This window comes from Engraulis encrasicolus, chromosome 3, assembly GCF_034702125.1.
Source record: "Engraulis encrasicolus isolate BLACKSEA-1 chromosome 3, IST_EnEncr_1.0, whole genome shotgun sequence".
In the NCBI taxonomy this organism is placed as follows: domain Eukaryota; kingdom Metazoa; phylum Chordata; class Actinopteri; order Clupeiformes; family Engraulidae; genus Engraulis; species Engraulis encrasicolus.
This window is the reverse complement of record NC_085859.1, coordinates 27,716,441-27,735,973: the sequence shown is the minus strand read 5'-3', so window position 1 is coordinate 27,735,973 and position 19,533 is coordinate 27,716,441. Positions and strand designations below refer to the sequence as shown.

The following is a 19,533-nucleotide window of genomic DNA, read 5'->3' as shown; positions in this document are numbered from 1 at the left end:
ATTTTTTTTCTACAACACGCGTATGTACTGTATGTGGTTGCTTGCACCTGAAGACCTGGGTTTTAAAAACAATTTGAAAAAAAAAAAATTCACACACACATAGAAAAAACTTGTGTGGCAACGCTCACTCCAGGGTCAATAAATGTTGACTGCATGTCCAACTAAAAGAACAGGCTAGATGAGTAGGCTCAGGCTTACAGCTTGAAAACAAACTGACTCAGAGCACACTTGGTTGGAGACAGCGTGACTCATCGCGGCATTTGGCAAATACATGCAAAACAACAGGAGGAGAGAAAAACCCTGCAACATGCCCATGTTTTCACAGCGGTATGGTGGCCTATTACCGGTATCTGTTAAAAAGACTCACACAAAACACAATTCTCTCATTATACTAGGCAACAACGTTCTTTCCTTCAACACAACACTTATAGCAGTGCTTGTCTTTTTCTCATTTAATGTCAAAATATTAAAATGGAATCTCCTACACATTAGTCCATCCGTTCCATTCAATTCAAAGTTACTTTAGTGAATGTTGCTTTTAACAAAGTGTTCTTCATTTGTTAGCAACTAAATCCCTTCAACATCAATGATGGTAGTGTCGAATTAAAAAGAAGGGGTCTTGACTGACAGTACGGCCACAGCTCCACATTCTTCAATAGTCTTTTGTAGTCCCACTGGCCCTGTTGACAGGGTGATAGTATAACACAGACAAAAATGTATTACTTCACTGTTTCAAGTGTACACAGAAGTCGCCTTCAGGTCCCAGGCAAACAGAGAGACAGAGACAGAGACAGAGACAGAGACAGAGAGAGAGAGAGAGAGAGAGAGACAGAGAGACAGAGAGAGAGAGAGAGAGAGAGAGAGAGAGAGAGAGAGACAGAGAGACAGAGAGAGAGAGAGACAGACAGAGAGACAGACACAGAGAGACAGACACAGAGAGACAGACACAGAGAGACAGACAGGGAGAGAGAGACCATGGCAACTATTCTGGAGATGTCAGGACCCTGGGATGGGCTGGAGTAGCCACCTCACTCTGTGCAGGAGTGAAATGCTTGTGGAAGAACAACATGTGCTGAATGGTTCAAGCTACAATGTTAGTTTTCCCTCCAACAACCCTATTCACTAGCACCCAACCTTGATACGGTCTGCACGTTGTGTTCCCACCACAAACAAGTTGAGTTGATAACCGTTAATATCATTTTTTGAAAGTCACTTTAGATTAAAGTAGAGTAGAGTGTTTGCTCTTGTTATTCATTGTTATTTAGTAAAATTTGTGAGCCATCAACACAAATGTAGGAAGGGGGACACAACAAACTAAACCGGTTTCAGAAAGTTCAGAAAATAACTTTCCCACAGCTTCATATCTACAGTGAACTGACAACTCTTGCATTCCCAATGCCTGAAAATACTGGTGAGAAATAGCCAGGCTGTATCTTGCCTTTTCATTGAGAGTCTGTGGTGAGAAGAATTAAGACAGACTACTCCCCTGGAAAATATGACTTTACTGCTGCTGAAGAAGATGGTGAACAAAAAAGCTTTCCATCTTTCTTGTAGCAGGGCCACAGAGGAATAAGGAAATAAAATATATCAAGGACACAATGCGTTCCCAGCCCCAGCCTTTCACGTGAGCGCGCGACACAGAACCGTGAAAAAAACTGGGTTTATTTCAAGGTATTTCATCATGCCCATGCTATATGGACCTAGCCACCTCCGTGCCCAACCACTATTGCAAGTGCATACTTGCACACGCAGACATTATCTACGTTAGCACTTTGACAACGATATTCCAGGGGTTTTAGAGTTGAGGTGACAATTCTGAACCCCTAACATCTTCCTTCAAATATTTCCTCAAACAAAATCACAGGAAAGCAAGACAATAAGCACTAAAGGCATTTTGTCTAGAAGAGTGACCTTCTGTAGGGTTTAGTCCGGTGTCAGACATTCCTGATGTCAGCAACTTCAAAGGGTGTGTGTGTGTGTGTGTGTGTGTGTGTGTGTGTCTGTGTGTGTGTCTGTGTGTGTGTCTGTGTGTGTGTCTGTGTGTCTGTGTGTGACGTGCCCCCCAAATGATGCTTGCCAACAACTGACTCCTGACAGGTCTACACTAATAAGACAGAAATCCGGACACTGAACCCCTTTTGGCAGGCTGTAGTGTAGGCTCGATCTTCCCCTCCTCTCCCCAGCAGCACTAATCTTCTGCAAACAAACCGCCTCACAGATTCTACAGGGAAATGAAAAGACCACCCGCGGACAACGTACAATCAAAAAAGCCGAGGCTGTAAACGAGGTCCACTTCAGGGAGACATTAGCATATGGAGACTGTAGCGAGGACAGCAACCAAAGAAAAGCACTCCTATTTCCCTCCATCTTCAACTGAATAATTCACAACACCATGATAAGGGAACGGACTAGAAGTACATTATCTAAACCCCCGTAGTTGTATGGGTATAATAATAAGGCTACCACTCTGTTTTGGTTTGCTGTGTCAGTTTTGATGTGGTGATTTAATAGCATAATCGTCATGTCATGATTCATGAATACAGGCTACATTCAATGTGCCCTTTGATAAATGCTAAAGATAGATAACAATGTAGCCTAGAATTCTAAGCAACAAAGTATCAATTCGCTGTCCACTCCAGGCATTGTGGAATGCTTCATGCCTTGACCTCAGTTATCCATTCACAATAAGCCAAAACATTGATTCTGAAGAATCTTGTTTTGCATGACTTCAGTAGTTTACACTTCAAGCTACAAGAAGTCAATAACTGAAATCCTTGAAAATGAATTGAAAGCTGAAATTTCTGTCGCCAATTTTTCATTGTAGGACAAGGCAGAACTGACGAGCTGGCCAATTCACTACTGCTGAAATACCATCATCTGACTGCAAACTAGAGACAAGTGAATTATCTGTATGCACAACGGGACGTACGGCGCCGTTTAGGAGTAATTAAGCTGTTCCTTTGTTTTTGTGTGTTCCGCCGAAGTCGGCAATCACTATTATTATAGCTTTGTAACAGATGTTTCCTACCCACAATAACGACGGGCATGGTGCAAACTTCATAGCTGAACGAAACGTCGAAATGATATTTGTAATTTCCCTCAATCCAACAATACAATGTTAGCCAAGACGCTACAAATCCACTATGAAATGCTAACGCACTGTGAAATGGAAAAGCAGTAGTTCTAACATTTCACAGCGTGATAACAAGCATCGCCCACTCACCTGAGAAAGACAGCACGGGTTGCACATTATTGTTATTCCGCTTTAAAAATCCAGTTCAGGGCTGACGTTATATTCCTTTATACTCCGATGATGTAGACTACCACTCACAAAGTCAGAGTGGTGTCGCTTCAGCGATTTCCACCTATCCCCACTGGTGCGACCAGCGTGCGCCTGCTCCAGCGTCTAGGCAGACAATGCCAGTGATGCGTACACACAGCGGGAGAGACTATTGAAAATTGGGCGAGAGATGCGATATATTTAGGTAAAACCTCCGGCTTTGTTTGTCTTTTCGTAGAAACGGCAGAAGTGCAGCGCTGGGTTGTACCATAAGGTGCTCCAGCAAGCCCAGTCAACTAACTGACATCCAAAATGAATTTCCTAACAACTCGTGAGTTACTTCCGTTGTCGTCATTCAACTGAAACCAAACACACAAATCAAGAGCACTTGTCTGCTTTGTTTATGCATCTGTACTCTATAACCCCTGGTGTAGTTATTGTATCTTTCTTGTCAAGTTTCTTTCTGTACATGCTTATTCTCCAATAATATATATATTTTAAATAAACAAGAGGATTTGTGTAGGCAGCTAAGTTGAGAATTGTAGAGAGTAGAGTAGAGTAGAGCATCGTTTATTGATCCCAGGGGGAAATTAAGGTGTCAAGTAGCATACACACATAAATAAAGACATAAAGACATTGTCCACAAGACATAACACATATTTACACATAAAATAAAATAATCATATATAGGTCGCTGTTGCATACTTATTGCCAAGGCATCTCTCTCTCTCTATCTCACACACACACACACACACACACACACACACACACACACACAAAAAATATAAAGTGTCAAGTGTCCACAGTGTTCACATGTGCCTTAGCTAAGTGGCACATAGTAGCCAAGACAAGGTGGCCATAAAGTGTCCAGGAGTGTCCATAGTCTCTTTCCTAGAACAATATCCATTGTATTCCTTAGAAAAAGAGATGGGGGGTTAAACACAAGTCACCCCCTGTGTCACTCCACACAAACACACCCACACACACACACCAAAAATAAAGTGTACATAGTCCAGGAGTATCAGTAGTCAGGGGGGTTACACACATCGCAAACTGAGTATCTACACACACACACACACACACACACACACACACACACACACACACACACACACACACACACACACACACACACACACACACACACACACACACACACACACACACACACACACACACACACACACACAGCTGTGCATTCCATTGAAAGGGAGTCGAAGGGTAGAGAGTCCAGGTAAATAGAGTGTGCAGGAGTGGGATCTGTTTTGTGGGATAAATAAATGCACAAAAACAGGATTAAAAATACATAATTTAATTAGGTGCCACACATACAAAGCATCTACAAATATACAAATCAAAAATAATAAAAGAAAATGCACGTCATCATTGTATTTCAGTTGACAAACAAAATAAAGATCACATTTTGTTTTCAAACAGGTCTGGTCGCCAATCTTTTTGTGTAGAGGCTCCTGAGTTGCGGGACGAAACCATGGCACATAATCGCGGAATTGTGTCAAAGCCTCTGTCAAAGACAGTGGACTACCTTTTCCAATGTCTCACTCAAAATACCAATTTCTTGGACACAGTCCCTGGAATGGAATAGTAAAATCAGAATAATTATGCAGTGTCCAAATTACACACCCATGTAAGACTCGATAGCTACGTAAAATAATAAATAAATACATAAAGAAATAATACATTAAAATACACGTTGGAGTTGGACAACATTCGCTTTAATTTTAAGTGCAAGAGAGACAGCAAGGTCTTGAACAATGCTACATAAAGAGCTCACTATAGTAAGTGGTGTAGCAGCCACAAGTCAGGCTGTGTAACGATACGAATCAACAATAAACTAACCATCAGTTATAGCATCGCGTTTCCTTTTAGTCCCAATTACCACGTTCTCCTTCTCCTTCAGGACTTCTGCGTTGGAGTTTGGACGCGGAAGCTGGGGTCCAGGAGTGGGTCCCGGCCGGTTGCTGAAGTACCTCGTCTTCAGAGCCTGTTGTGGGCCGGACACAAGGGGCAGAGGTGAGCTTATTTACAGTAGCAAGCCTGAGCTCAATATTACCAACAGCTCATTTGGACTGAGAGCCAAAGAAATAAAATAAAAAGCAAGACTCCGATGTGTCACTACTACTTAACCACCTGTTTCACAGTCTGCAATAATCTGTCCATCAACCCCCCCACACAATTTAACAACCCCTTTGTACTTACATAAAATACACAGACAACTCCGTCTATGAGCCAGCTAAATCCTCAGCACTTTGTGGTATTAGAGAGGAATGTTTAGGATAATGGTACAGTACGAAACCAGAGGAATGTTCCTAGAATACGCTTGACTAATAAACCTGCAAAACCAGTGGAATGTTCCTAGAATACGCTTGACTAATAAACCTGCTAAGTTAACCTACAGAGCGATGGCTTGAGTTGTAAACCTGATAATAGAAGCCTGCAGGCGCCACATAAAGAGGTGAGGACTCCAGGCATTTACTGTACGTAGCAAATTTACCACAACCTCCAACGGGGGGCAGATCAAATAGGGGTGACGAGAGTGAATTAGTGCAGTGTCTCCCAACCTTTTTTGTCTTGTGTACCCCCAAGCCTTTTCGTTGTGCCATGAGTACCCCCTAAGTCAAGTTCTATACCGCTTTCTCTATCCCAATGTAACTAAGCTACATGTATTTGATAAAATTACATGTTTCGAAGTACCCCCTGCAATGTGTTCGCGTACCCCTAGTGGTACACGTACCCCTGGTTGGGAAACACTGAATTAGAGAAGTGAGAAGTCAGTTAACAAAGGCAATGCGTTAGGATGTGGTTCAGTGAAAGTCAATTGGAATGTTGACATCTCAAAATGTCCCAGGTTGACAAGCCAGGGGTGCATTTCTCAAAACCATAGTTGCTACCTACATTAGTTACTTTGTTGTTTGCTGTTGTTTCCCATTGGCAACTACTCAAGCTGCTAACTGGCAAACAACTACACTTTTGAGAAACGCACCACAGACACACTCTATGATGTGCTACCTAAAAACACACCGTGAATACCATGCAGAGAGGCAATACGGCAAATCCATGGCAACGCTTCTTCAACGACCTCAGCTACCTCTTCTGATTGGTCGCTTTTGCTGTGCTCATAAAGGTGAGTAGAGTGTGTGTGTGTGTGTGTGTGTGTGTGTGTGTGTGTGTGTGTGTGTGTGTGTGTGTGTGTGTGTGTGTGTGTGTGTGTGTGTGTGTGTGTGAGCAAGAGAGAGAGCAGGGGTGTGCTTATGTTAACTGATGTAAGGCTTTTTGCTATACTCAGATTTTGCTATACGTTTACTGCAATGTGCAATAATGTGTATTAGGTCTTTGTCTATGTCTTGTATCTATGTATCTATGCAAGCCGTCAGACCCCTAAATTTCCCTTGGGATTAATAAAAGTACCCTACTCTACTGGTCTACTCTACATTACTCATGTATTAATTTAAGATATGAGCTATCTGACCTGTGTGGCGGTGAAACGTGTGGAGGGGTTAAAGGTGAAGAGGCCTTGCAGGAGCTCCAGCAGGTCGTTTCCCGCCGCGCTGAATATGTGCTCCAAAGGAGTCCCGGGAAATAGCTTAAACGACACGTAGTCTGGCAGGTTGGTCATCCCCTTTGGAAGCAGAGCACAGGTGTATGTATTTAGTTATTTAGTAGTAGTAGTGGTAGAGTGGACCGGAGATTATTAAAGGAAATAGGCACATGATGGTGGGCAAGTGTACAGTACTCAAATTACTCCCATACAGCAATATAAGAGCTTGTCAAAGTCAAAGAATGCAATAAGAAAAGTCAAGAGGTATATTCATTAGCATGCAATGATGGCAAAGTAGGGATGCACCGATACCACTTTTTTGAAAACCGATACAAGTACGAGTACATTAATGTGTGTACTTGCCGATACCGATACCTTTTACCACCAAAATACAATGAAAATAAATGCATGGCCTTGTTTTTTTCCACCTGTGATATTTTTATTGTCCATTTCCATGTAGATTTAAATGTTAGTAAATGTATGAGGTGGCACTTTTTTCCATGCTGCTTTCAAGTCCACAGAACATGACAAGATTTTGCATTGTTTTGTGTAATAGCAGTATCGTTCCTGGTATCGGCAAGTGCTTGACGAGTACTAGTACGAGTATAATGAGCAGTATCGGGTGCCGATACCGATACCAGTATCAGTGCATCCCTATGGCAAAGTGTACACAAATCAGGCGGGCAGTACCAATGAGTGTCTAGCCAACAGCTAGCTGTAAATAAAAAAATAAATAATAATAAAAAAAGTACCGGCCATGTTTCTTCTGTTGGTGTCCCCAATGCTTCAAATATTTTTGTCAGCTGATCAAGATCGGAATCTCCTGCCAAGAATGGCAACTGCAAAGAAAAATGAAGAGTGTAAATTTTCACAGAGCTAGCAAAAAATAGAGAAAATGCCTGCATGCCAAAAGATAAGGGCAGACAATGTATACTACATGGTTGCAATTCCCATGTCTTGTCAACGGCTGAGAAATGCCAATCGTACTTTGGAAACATGACCCAGTATTGAGGCACAATGACAGTGAGAATGATCATCATCAGTGATCACACTTCACAGACAAAAACATGAATTGCCTTTTATTCCTTCATACATCTGAGCCCAGTATGTGCTCAGTAGAGCAGTGTGTGAAGATCGTACCGTGAGCATGGTACCTCACTCAATTGGGAGGAAGTCGAAGAGCACTGGTAATTCACTACCCCCACACACCTGTTGGTGCCAAGAGTCAAACTAGCAACTGTGAGGCTACAAGCCTAACTGACCAGTTGTCACTTGGCTTAAAAATAAAAAACTTTTTTGTATGATACATGATGCTTACACACATGCTAAAATCACCAAAGCCCTCAGTTGAGTATAGCATGCGTTTATAACCCTTTATCAAAACTGCATGCATTCAGAGTGGGTCAATTCTCTCTTGTTGAGAGAATTTAGGCCAAGACAATTACTTCAGCAGTTATTTTAGCAGGTGAAACATTCGTCTGTGATATCTTACCCAGAGTGGTCATTCAAGTGTAAAGAAATCCCGCACACACTGTCCATTCCAGGTCGGATGACCGAAACATTGAATTGAAGTTTGCTGGTGGAATGGACAGTGCACAGGATTCCTTTAACCCATAGTGTCCTGGAGATACATATACAATGCATTCAGGATTTTGAGATTTGAGCTGTTTTATTAAATATGTGGGTATGTTAGAGCTGAAAGAACACATTATAATGCAATATGAGGGTCTTGGCTTTAAATGCAACTCATTTCATGTTTGTTAGTGCTTCGGAGGCTAAGATATTTCAGATTTAATAGGCAGAGAGCCCCCTTTCCCAAAAGGGGCTTAGGACAAAATGGGTTAAACTTGAAAGACAGCCCCACGGTGACAATATCCTACGCTCCTGTTCAGCTACAGAGGTGTGTGTAAAAGCGTCATTTTGAATCTTACCCGGAGCAGCAGCTCTGCAAGTATACAGCCGACGGCCCACATGTCCACCCCCACGCCATACATACGCGCACCAAAGAGGAGCTCGGGCGCACGGTACCACCTAAACCACACAAGCATGAAGAAAAACCATCAGTAATACTAGCTAACTATGAAACAACATTGTCTTTACAACGGCTGTTAGTCTATTGAAACAACTTAAAAAAAAACACAACCCAAACAATAAAACAACAAAAGAAACTACTGTTTATGCTCAGTCGGATGTGATTTGAGAGTACTGTAACTGAAATGTATGCGTAACAGGATGAAATAACAGATGACCCAGTACCGTGTAACGACTTGATGCGTGTAGACCCTGTTTGGACTTCCAAAAGCTTTTGCTAAACCAAAGTCAGCAAGTTTGAGGACCCCGTTTTCCCCCAGCAACAAGTTATTTGGCTTTAAATCCTATTGGAAGACAAAACATTTCTTCATTAGACACCATGTGCACCATACAATACAATGATGTATACAATTCAATGATGGGGAAAATGTATTCATTAGTTACAATCCAGTGCCACATATTCCAAATGACTTGGATGTAACTGTCCAATTCAGCCAGGTGATTGGCTTATTGAGTGAGCACCTGGTTGAATTGAACGGGTAAAACAAGGTCATTTGGAATATGTGGTTTAAAAAAAAAAAAGTTTCACACACTCCTTTGGATTTTTTCTTCTTAAAGTTATTTTTTCTTCTTTTTATTCATTCATTCAATGGCAATGACGTTTCGACCTCTCGGTCTTCCTCAGGAATCTTTTTGTTCAGCACCAGGGATTGTGCACAAGTAACTCTCTACAAGTACATTTGGAATATGTGGCCCTAGATTGTAATTAATGAAATCAGTTTAGCCCATCACTGTCAATATAATGCAATCATATGCCTGAAAAATCGCAAACTGTAGCGTGAGTTCATGGAGTATAATGTCTATACAATATAACAATATGAAAATATTTTTTTTGGCCAAATTACAGTTTAGTATTAAAGACGGAAAAAACTCTATTTAGAACAACCATTTTCACTGAGGAAGAGACAGAGTTTAAATGTCCGTAATGTCTATACATTACAATTTAAATAAATACATAGAAAAACATTTTCAAAGCATCTGGAGTTCTCTGATCATCCCAGGGTATAATTTACAAGTAGCAGACCAGCCTTTTTCCTTTTTTTGTCCAGGGTTGTTGAACAGCCCCACACAGTACATAATACTAGAGGCCAAACTGTATGGACTATTTTGGACTCCTAAGAAGAGTACAAGAATTCCCCCACCACCACAAGCGTAGTGAAATGAGCAAGCACACATCATGGAACATATCCAGATGCCAAGAGTACCAAAAGTGAAAGCATCATCATCACCCATGCCATCTGATGCCAGGCCAGCTCATCTTACCCTGTGTAGAATCCAATGGCGGTGCATGTATTCCAGCCCCTGAAGTGTCATCAGTATGTAGGCTTTAATGTTGGCCGGGGTCAATACAAGGCTAGTATCCTTTATGATCACCTGTTGAAAATGAATCAGAAATAGGGAAAAATAGACATCAAGTGTGCATTTCTCGAAACCATAGTTGCTAAAAACATAATCTACTTTGTTGCTTGCAATGCAATTTCCCATTGGCAACTACCCAAGTTGCTAACTGGCTAACAACTACGTTTTCATGAAATGCACCCCAGTATAGCTTGTATTAGTTTCTCATAAAACACAGCATAATATAAGGCAATGACAATCATCTAATATAAACACCTTGTTTGTTTCCCTCGTTTACTGACAGAAGCAGAGGGACAACAAAGAAAAGACAGTTTAAATCCCAAATGTTGACTTGTTCGTTTCATAGGGCACACAACAATCCAAGTCCCATCCTAAACGTCTTGAGAGTGCTGTTTTGATCCACTGTGTAAATGGAAATTGCACAGTTCAATCCCTTTCATCGTAACCATTATGAGACGCATATGACTAAGTGGTCAGAAATAATGGCTTTAAAACAGACAGAGCTAGTTGGCTCACTGACTATGAATGAGAACATCATTTGGAGAGGATCCACAAATTCCAAAGTAATGGATCACTTCCCCTTTCTCATAACAACACCCAATAATGCAAAACAATAAATCTAATGTTTTAAAAGGATACAGAAAAAACCCACAATATAGCAATGGGATGTAGCACGATAATGGCATTACCAACAGTTGGCATTACACAGAAAGGCACTCAAAAATGTCTTGGACAGTAATTTACTGTCCAAGACATTTTTGAGTGCCTTTCTGTGTTTCCTCCCAAGGGAGTCCTGTTCATACAGTAATTTTCCTAACCGTGTTTGATTTGTTTCCTGCCTACAGTGAGAGAAGGCTGTTGGCACACCAGTAATCCCAGTGTTACATACAGCCAGCAATACAATCTCTTAAAATGGCTGCCACTTGTAGAACAACAATGTTACTCAAGTGTGGTCACTGTAGTGATCACAGGACAGGCGTGGGGAACCTTTTTCATTTGAGGGCCACTTCAAATGTTATTAAGTCCTCCAAGGGCTGTACACTGAGCACAAACCAGGATTTCCCCCTGCACTTTAGGCTTATATTGAAGGTGGCCACCTTAACAATAGACACCACCTTCACTAGGTCCCCTGAAAATATCATTTAATTGCATTTCAAATGTAATTTCTAAGATTTCTTTACAAAACATGTCATATTTCATGTGAAACTGCATGACATTAAAATTATATCGGGGGTCTGCTAAGACAGTCGTAAATGGCCCTGGAGACATAGGTTCCCCATCCCGTTATAGGACATCCTTTCTTTCTAATCTCAACACCAGATTAAACAGGTGAAAGTGGCGTCTGTGCCTGTCTTTCGAAGTGCTTCCCTTGGTGCTTTAAAGGAGTTGCACACAATAGCTAGACGAAAATCAGGAAAACAAGTTCGACAGGCGGACAAAGATGCGTCCATCTATGCACTGCCGCCTTGAGTGCATAACATTTTAAGAATGCGTTTCAAACGGACTGACAGACTGACCGACCGACCGACCGACCGACCGACCGACCAACAGACAGACAGACAGACAGACAGACATACCCTCTAACAGAGATGCTAGGATGCATCTAAAATGCATTTAAAAAGAAGAAAAAAAGTAAAAGCCAAAGACAGAAATAGGATACAAATGTTTCAGGACTAGCCCATCATCTTTGTTACCATTTCAAGCCACTTTTTAGGCAGTTTTTTTCCTGATTTGCATCCAGCCTCAACATTTAAGTCATCCCCCCCCCCCCCTTTCACAACACGTGTACCATAACATTGTACAAGTAATTTGCAAATAAATACAGTTAAGTGAAGTGAGAATGTTGCACCGCAGCAAAGATCATGAAGACAGCACCCATAAAGATAGCAAGAGTTGCATTTCAGTTAGTGTCATACATAATGTAGTGTCTTTTACCCAAGGTTAACATATCAGTGTCTGCAATTACTTGATAAGATTAGACACAACATTCTTCTATCACCACATGTATACAGAATCCCAAAATGTGGTTTAGGATTTAATCAAAAAGCTGCAAATGCAACATGTAATAGACCATTATGATGGTACTTGAGATGGTCCTACCTCAAGATCTGTTTCCATGTAATCAAACACCAAACTGATGTTGGACTTGTGTCCAAATGCATCTAATAACTGTGGAAGGCAAACATCAAGGCAATTACATTACTGGTACAGTTGGTGAACATCCAGGATATTTTTGTATGCAATAATATACGGGTCAAAGACGAGACGTGCATTTTTTTTGTTCCGCACTCATTTAACTATCAAAAAAGTAAATTAATGAATTTTGAATGTTATGCTGATAAACAGCATAGTCTGTTTTCTCATTCCAGTAACATTTAAAGAAAAATAATTGTCAATGTATGTGTGAAATAATCTCATAAAGTGCAAAAAAGTCATTCAGTGTAATGGTCCGAACTTAAAAATCTTCAATACATCCTTGAATAATTATGCAAAATGATGAAAAAAATATTTTTTCACTCTCTGGGCATAATTCTAGAAGTGTTCTTGTTATTGTATTAGAAGCACGTTTCATTACCATTTCAGGGGTGATAGTGAAAAAAAATCCTGAGCCTGAACTTTTTTCCTGGTCGGGGAGGGGGGGCCGGGGGACGACGGGACATACTGCATATGAGACGTAATGTAGGCCTTATTATTATTCAAACACATTATTCAAACATTTAAGATAATGTTTTCATTTTTGCATTATTTCTATAGTGTTATTCACGAAAACACAGATCATTTCCCTGTTGGTAGGCTACAGCACTTGGCTGAAAGAAACTGACCACCACGTTCAATTCTAGCTGTAAAAACGAATACCAACGTATGCAGTTAGAAATGCATTCTAGGCTTGTGATGTTGCACTAAAGTTATTGAGGTGGGTATTGAACCAATGCAACATTTCAACACCAGAATGCATTTCTGAAAACATGGTGCATATTTCACCACATTGAATTAACTGAAAGCTACATATGTAGCAGCCATACCAAGACAGGTCAGTAGGAGGCAATACTACTCCAAAGTACAGTAACTACACTGTCCAAAATAGAGGAGGTGATTACCAATTAATTGAGCAATACTTTTAAATGACATGACATTTGCTGCAAGCTGATAAGTTTCATTTTCATTGGGACATTGCTCATATAACTTGTATAGGCTACTGGACATACGTTTAGATAGCCTACTCGTGGCCCCATGGTCTACCTATAACCACAGATTGTTTAAGGGCTGTGCTATAACCCCTGCCTTTCCGTTGTAGGGAAACGCCCTTTAATTACCGGTACATGATATTTAGGGAACAAGCGCATGATTGGCTACATGCAGGCCCACGTTCACATCGGTTATTTCGACTCCACGGATGACAGAACCAGTGGTTATTACGGACAGGACAGTATATATAGCCTGTGTGACTACTGCGCGACTTTCGCATTGGGTTGTAGTCAATTAAAATACATGAAAATCACTCGCGTGTACACACGCCCATTACAATGTACGAGTTGAAAAGATAACAGAAAGCAACAAAAACAAAGTCAGGACCGAATTAAGTCACATGAAAATAGCACAGGGCGTGAAGATAAGATGAACATTCACTGCATGTCTAGGTGACACCGTGGTGGCCACATGAACGCAAGCCAAGTATTTGAAGTTCATGAGAGTCTGATATTAATAATTGCACCCTGCCCGAGAGTAGGGATTAAGTAGCCCAGAGCGTGCAGACAATACAACCTGTGCATCGTGCGTGGAATAACTGGATTCGATTACGCAGAAGGGCTACGACAGGGAGCGCGCGAGAGAGAAAGGCTGTGTGAACCTGTGCGAGGCTGTTTGGGGGTTTTCACAGAGCGCGTTGGTTTAGTCAGCATAACTAATATAAACATCTCCCTGAAATCAGTTTGACACGTGGTTTGTCAGGAATGACGCAAAACACCATCCCTCAATCAACAGTAGACCAAAATCCACGAACTCAGCTCACACTAGCCTACAAGGGGTGTAGGCTAACTAGGCTTGCCAAACATTAGCGATCCAAGCATTCCATTGTCATTTGGACATGTCGCAATGGTAGCCGCTATTCCAATGCAGACCACATTTACGCACTACACCTAGAAAAAAAGTATCATGACAGGCATAGCATAGCCTACCGTTTTGAGCATACAGACTTTTTTGAAAGAACCTCTATCTCCATCAAAGTTTGTCAACATTGTGCAGTCATTTAGTGCACATAAATGAGGAAAAGAGACGAATCTATTTCAAACATATTCTCTCACTGAGCCCGTTTATGCGCATCAATAAACCGTTTATGATCAGGTTTTTGGAGTAACCTGCGCAAGGCAAAATCATTCGGGCCCAAGCCAACATGCCACAGTGGGCAAATTAATAACTAAATGGCCTTACCTTCAAACGTTTTCTTGATCACAGAATTTCACTAGTATTCCACTGACATCCACACGGTTCAACACACCCATCACAACTAGCAAGCCATGTGGATTTGTGCTAACAATAGTTGCTAATTTTTATCGGAATCCAAATGGTCTAGACTTGGCCTATACTGCCCTACAATTTCAGAACGCAGTATAATTCAAAATGCCAAACTGAGAAAAAAGGCTTTAAAGTTTCCTTTCTGTCCACGCGACTGTGTTGGAGGTAAAGTGGTGATGACACTTCCATATAATACTTTTTTAGGGTGAAAATTTATGCACACAAGAAAAAAGCAAAAAAAACAACATTCTCATTACTTTTTAGCTGAAAAATCATTATACTGCGCTCTGTTGTGGTATTACTGTCTACACCAAAACCACGGTGTCAATGGAGAAGTGCAGTATAAAAGTGCAGTATCGCATTATACTGCGTTCTTGGCTAGTAGCCTACCACGTAACCTACTAAAACCACAAAGCGCAGTATAATCAGTTTTTTGCGTTTTTTTCCGAAACGGGACCAAGTTGGGCCGAAAATTTTTAACACAAGAAGAAGAAGGTATTTTAAAGCCAATTTCCGGTCTAAACCCATTTTCGACCATTTTCAAGATACTGCGTTCTGATATTGTAGGGCAGTATAGTACTTTCTTCCGTTTCTTCAGTATAACGAGATGCCATTTTTGGATTTGCCTCCGTCGACAGTGAAAATATCTGAGAAGGGTAACCAGTAGGGGCCTAGAACTCTCTTTACTGTGCATACTGACAGCCAATCTACTTCTCCTTTCACTAGAACTAGAAGACTGCCGCCAGTGCTGTGGTGAGTGACTCAAGAGCAAGACGTAACAAATTGATACATTTTTCAGTAAGATGTCGGGATGATACAATTATGGGCTGCTGCTCATTTGGGTTCCTTTCGCGTCTCTTACAACAGGCTGTTGCGCGCTCATTTATTTTCACCATACATTAATGAAGGCCTACGCGATAGTTTATTATTTTAGGGGAAATTATTATTTTATTTTTTTCTACAGCCACGCTACGCCGGATTTCCGGCGCGGCGCCGGACTGCTATCACCCCTGCCATTTTGTTTTGATATTCAAATCATCTGGGGACTTTTGTCCGGATTTTCAATTCCTTAGATATCATTCAGTGTAATAAGATCAACATGGTGCTTTTAAATCATAATAAAAAGTGATAGTCACACAACAATATGTGACATCATCAAAAGGACCCCTAGGGACCCCTTAAGTGATGATGCAAAGGAAGAGTCTTGTTCTTCAATAGTCGAAAATTCTGTATTTTTATCTTGTGGTAACAGCGTCCACAAAAACAGATGTCATTCAGTGAAATGTCAAAAAATACTTTTATACTCAGATATTCATCCAAACAAGCATATTTTCTAAATAGACATAGTAAACATTGTGGATCAAAGTCATTGTTTCATATAGGTGACTAACTGTGTGCTTGTAAAAAGGTAAAAATAAGGTGAAAAGTATTTGGTCGTCCTTCAGTGTAAGAGATGTCATTCAGTGACATGCAGTGTACGGGCCATCTCATTCAGTGTAATCAATTCATAGTTGTATATTAAGAATCAAAACGGCAATATAACTTGCAATATTACTATAAGATACAATAATATGATGATACTACTTGAAATTATGACTTTTATTGTTATTTCCATTACAACCTTGTTATTATCATGTAGCAACCATATTACTGGGTAGATTCTGGGATTTTGGAAGTTGTAGGCCTACATGAATTATCAGAACACCCTAATCGAGATCCCCGAAATATGCAGGTCAACAGACAACATTTTCTTTTTTATTGTTTTAGGCCTAAGTAGTAGCCTACCTCTAAGCTTGTGATCTTGGAAGTTCCAATATTAAGTAAAATACCAATTATTTGACAGCATCTATTTCTGTTGTCACTCATTCAGGACGTTGAGTACTGTAGTATGATGGTAACAATATGATAGCAATGAAAAGTAGCAGTTGATATAGGCTTTTTTGCCAAGGCATCATTCAGTGTAATAGTTGTGGTCATTCAGTGAAATGCACATTTTTATGTGAAAATAAAGTCAAATTCTTACAAAACTTATTTGTTTAGCAAAACACATGCGGCGGCATACAACAAATGAATAATTGTGTATTTTAAACTGATTTTCTCTTCCGTGGAAAAACTTCTTAAAGCCAAATGGGTGAAATGCACTCGGTGAAAGACTACAAACACTGCAAAAACTATTTGCAAATGCCTTTTACTAGAAATGTTTAGGTTTGATGAAGACCTTAAATATAGCCCTTTACTATGTTATGTAGCTTATTTCAGTTTTTTAACGTCATCTATATGTTTTTTTCATTATCAACTGTTTAACACCGTATTACACTGAATGACATTTTATGGGTAAAAATGGGGTAAAAATGCATGTTCCTTACTATTTTCTGAACAGAAAATAATAAACTTAATCACTCTACACTCCAATGTACCCAAAAAAGTTGAAGAACGGTGTCAGGGAACAGTTTTATTTTTTGGAGTCCTGAAAACCCTGTTTCGTCTTTGACCCATACACAAATGTACTTCGTAGACATTCATCTTATCAGGTCTGTTAAACAAGTAATACTTGTACATGAGAACTTGAGAAAGGCCACACTGGCCAAAACGTTGTTTCTGTAAATAAAATTCAGCACGATGGACAAGAGTGTGCGGTATTATCCTCTCTGAAAGTGATCTTGTACCCGTGTCCTGCACCTCTTAACCACTGGTGTGTGTTGGTTTCCTCTTCCAAACAAGTAACACACACACACACACACACACACGCACACGCACACACACACACACACACACACACACACACACACACTTAAGTCTGACATACCCCTATAATGTTTGGATGATGCAGCTCCTGTAACAGCTTAATCTCTCGCAGAGCTGTCCGGTTAATGCCTGAAACAAAAAAACAAAAAAATTAAGTTAAAGAACATATTTGGAAAGTAAAGTTCTTCAGCATTGTAATTAAAATTACGTATTAAAGACTTATTTACATACCATCTTTGGCCTCTGTTCTGTGCCCAACTTTGATCTAGATACATCAAAATAAGAACCCGAATGAATGAGATAATCATAATGCTTGGGCATATTGAAGTACAAGAAGATAACATATTGCAGTAACCTAACTAGGCAAGTAGTGAAAAAGCAACAGTTGCTCTAAAGCAAAAAAAAGTAAATAAATGAATTTGAAATAATAATAAAAAAAATTGGGTCAAAATAGACATAAGAATAAGCTGTGGCCACTTCTTACCTTTTTGATGGCCACAATTTCATTTGATGTTTTGTCTCTGGCTTTGTAAACAGTGGCAAACTAGCAGAGAGGAAAACACATTCTCTGATCAGTATTACTTTACTGTAAAGCAGACAGTAAAACAATTTGAACAACTTTTGCAACTTTTGCATTGGGGTTGTCGTGCCGAAAAGTGAGTGCCTGCCAGAATACGAGTGCCCTCATTGAAACCAATGGAAACCAATGACCAATTTTTCAGACATTTGTTACCCATTTTTGCAGATAAATCCGACACAATTTAAGATGGAAAGCCTATCAATAAAGAATCTACATTCCTTCTGGAAGTATTACAAAGAACTGGTTACAATTTCAGTATTATTTCCATAAAATAATTGAAGAATTGTAATAACAAATGTTACAGTTTCATTCAAATAGCTCATATTAAGTGGAGGACGAGTAATGTTTCATAAGCATATTTTAGTTCATAAATTATGTAATTCATTCTGCAAAAATGTGTATAATTTTCTCTCAAAAAATGTCATTGGTTTCAATGAGGGCACTCGTTTTCTGGCAGGCACTCACTTTTCGGCACGACAGAGTCATTTTCACCCCAATCAGGTCATCAAAGTTGACACATTGGTGGTTTACGTTTTTGTGCTGGTTATTTCTCGTTGGAAATTCAAGGAAACTTGCGATCTGGTCTAAGACTAATCTTCAAAAGAAAAATAATGGGTAAAACTCGCTGAACATGTTAACAGCTTGGCAACAGCTTTGGGTGTATTGACAACTTAGCTGTTGTCTCCAAGTAAGCATCCTGACCATGCTTGGGCTCTAACTCTGGGGGAAAAGATAGGACTCCTTGAACGCAACCCTACATAAAAAAGTCGTGCACTTCAGAGTACATCAAGAAAAGTTTTGTACCTGTCCCTCTCCAAGAAAAGCAAGTTTTTCATAACGTTTGGATCTTGACTTCACATCCGACGCCATATTCGTGTTTTAATTGTTTTTGTCCGCAGTTCACTTCCTGATTATATTCCCAATAACTTCCGGTTCACAAAAGTGACTTCACATGTTTTCCAGAGCCGTATGTTTTCTGAACAATAGCACCATCTAGTGGTTTAACTTTCAGCCTTATCAGTTTTTGCACAAGAGTGAGCTTGATAGTATTTCATTACTAGGCCAATGTTAAATGCAGGCCTATGCTTATTATTTTAAAATGACTTTATGACATCATGCTATGGAAATAGTTATTTTATATAGCCCATTTGCACAACAATATTTTAAATCCACATCCTCCTATAGGTACCTTTTTGAAACCCTCAGGTGGTGTCCTCATAAAATCAAAAGAAATTTAAATGAGAAAATAAATATACAGACATAAGGGCAGACTGTTAGTCTGGTATGACCAGCCCATCATACTTCATTTCAGGCTAGCAAACTAGTCTCAGAAAATGTATGGGTTCCTAATGTTGGATATGCATTTGCCTAATGTGTCTATGAAAGAAGGTCTAAAAACCATGCTGCACC

At 40.1% G+C, this 19,533-nt stretch overlaps 2 protein-coding genes across 2 annotated transcripts in view; both read right to left on the bottom strand.

Moving 5' to 3' along the window:
* The window catches only part of serinc5 (serine incorporator 5), a 48,238-nt gene extending 44,659 nt beyond the window's left edge, over positions 1-3,579 (bottom strand). Inside the window, exon 1 of the mRNA XM_063195123.1 lies at positions 3,224-3,579. Within this exon, the coding sequence (XP_063051193.1) occupies positions 3,224-3,250 (27 nt within the window). The 5' untranslated portion in view covers positions 3,251-3,579. The remainder of the gene's footprint in view (positions 1-3,223) is intronic.
* A 997-nt stretch (positions 3,580-4,576) lies between these two features.
* cdk7 (cyclin-dependent kinase 7) lies at positions 4,577-19,049 on the bottom strand. The gene is made up of 12 exons (XM_063195122.1): positions 18,928-19,049; positions 18,028-18,087; positions 17,775-17,808; positions 17,605-17,672; positions 12,387-12,455; positions 10,191-10,301; positions 9,093-9,211; positions 8,768-8,867; positions 7,589-7,675; positions 6,768-6,917; positions 5,138-5,282; positions 4,577-4,869 (listed from the first exon to the last, which is right to left on the bottom strand). The coding sequence occupies exons 1-12, from the start codon at positions 18,991-18,993 to the stop codon at positions 4,841-4,843; spliced, it is 1,038 nt and encodes a 345-aa protein (XP_063051192.1). The 5' UTR covers positions 18,994-19,049; the 3' UTR covers positions 4,577-4,840.
* Positions 19,050-19,533: the final 484 nt, after the last annotated feature.

Excerpts from the sequence above, each read along its gene's own strand:
- cdk7 (XM_063195122.1), bottom strand. The coding sequence starts at position 18,993 with ATGGCGTCGGATGTGAAGTCAAGATCCAAACGTTATGAAAAACTTGCT. Across the intron at positions 17,673-17,774 it reads CAGAACAGAGGCCAAAGATG|GCATTAACCGGACAGCTCTG; the intron begins GTATGTAAATAA and ends TTTTTGTTTCAG. Across the intron at positions 6,918-7,588 it reads CAACAGAAGAAACATGGCCG|GGGATGACCAACCTGCCAGA; the intron begins GTACTTTTTTTA and ends CTGCTTCCAAAG.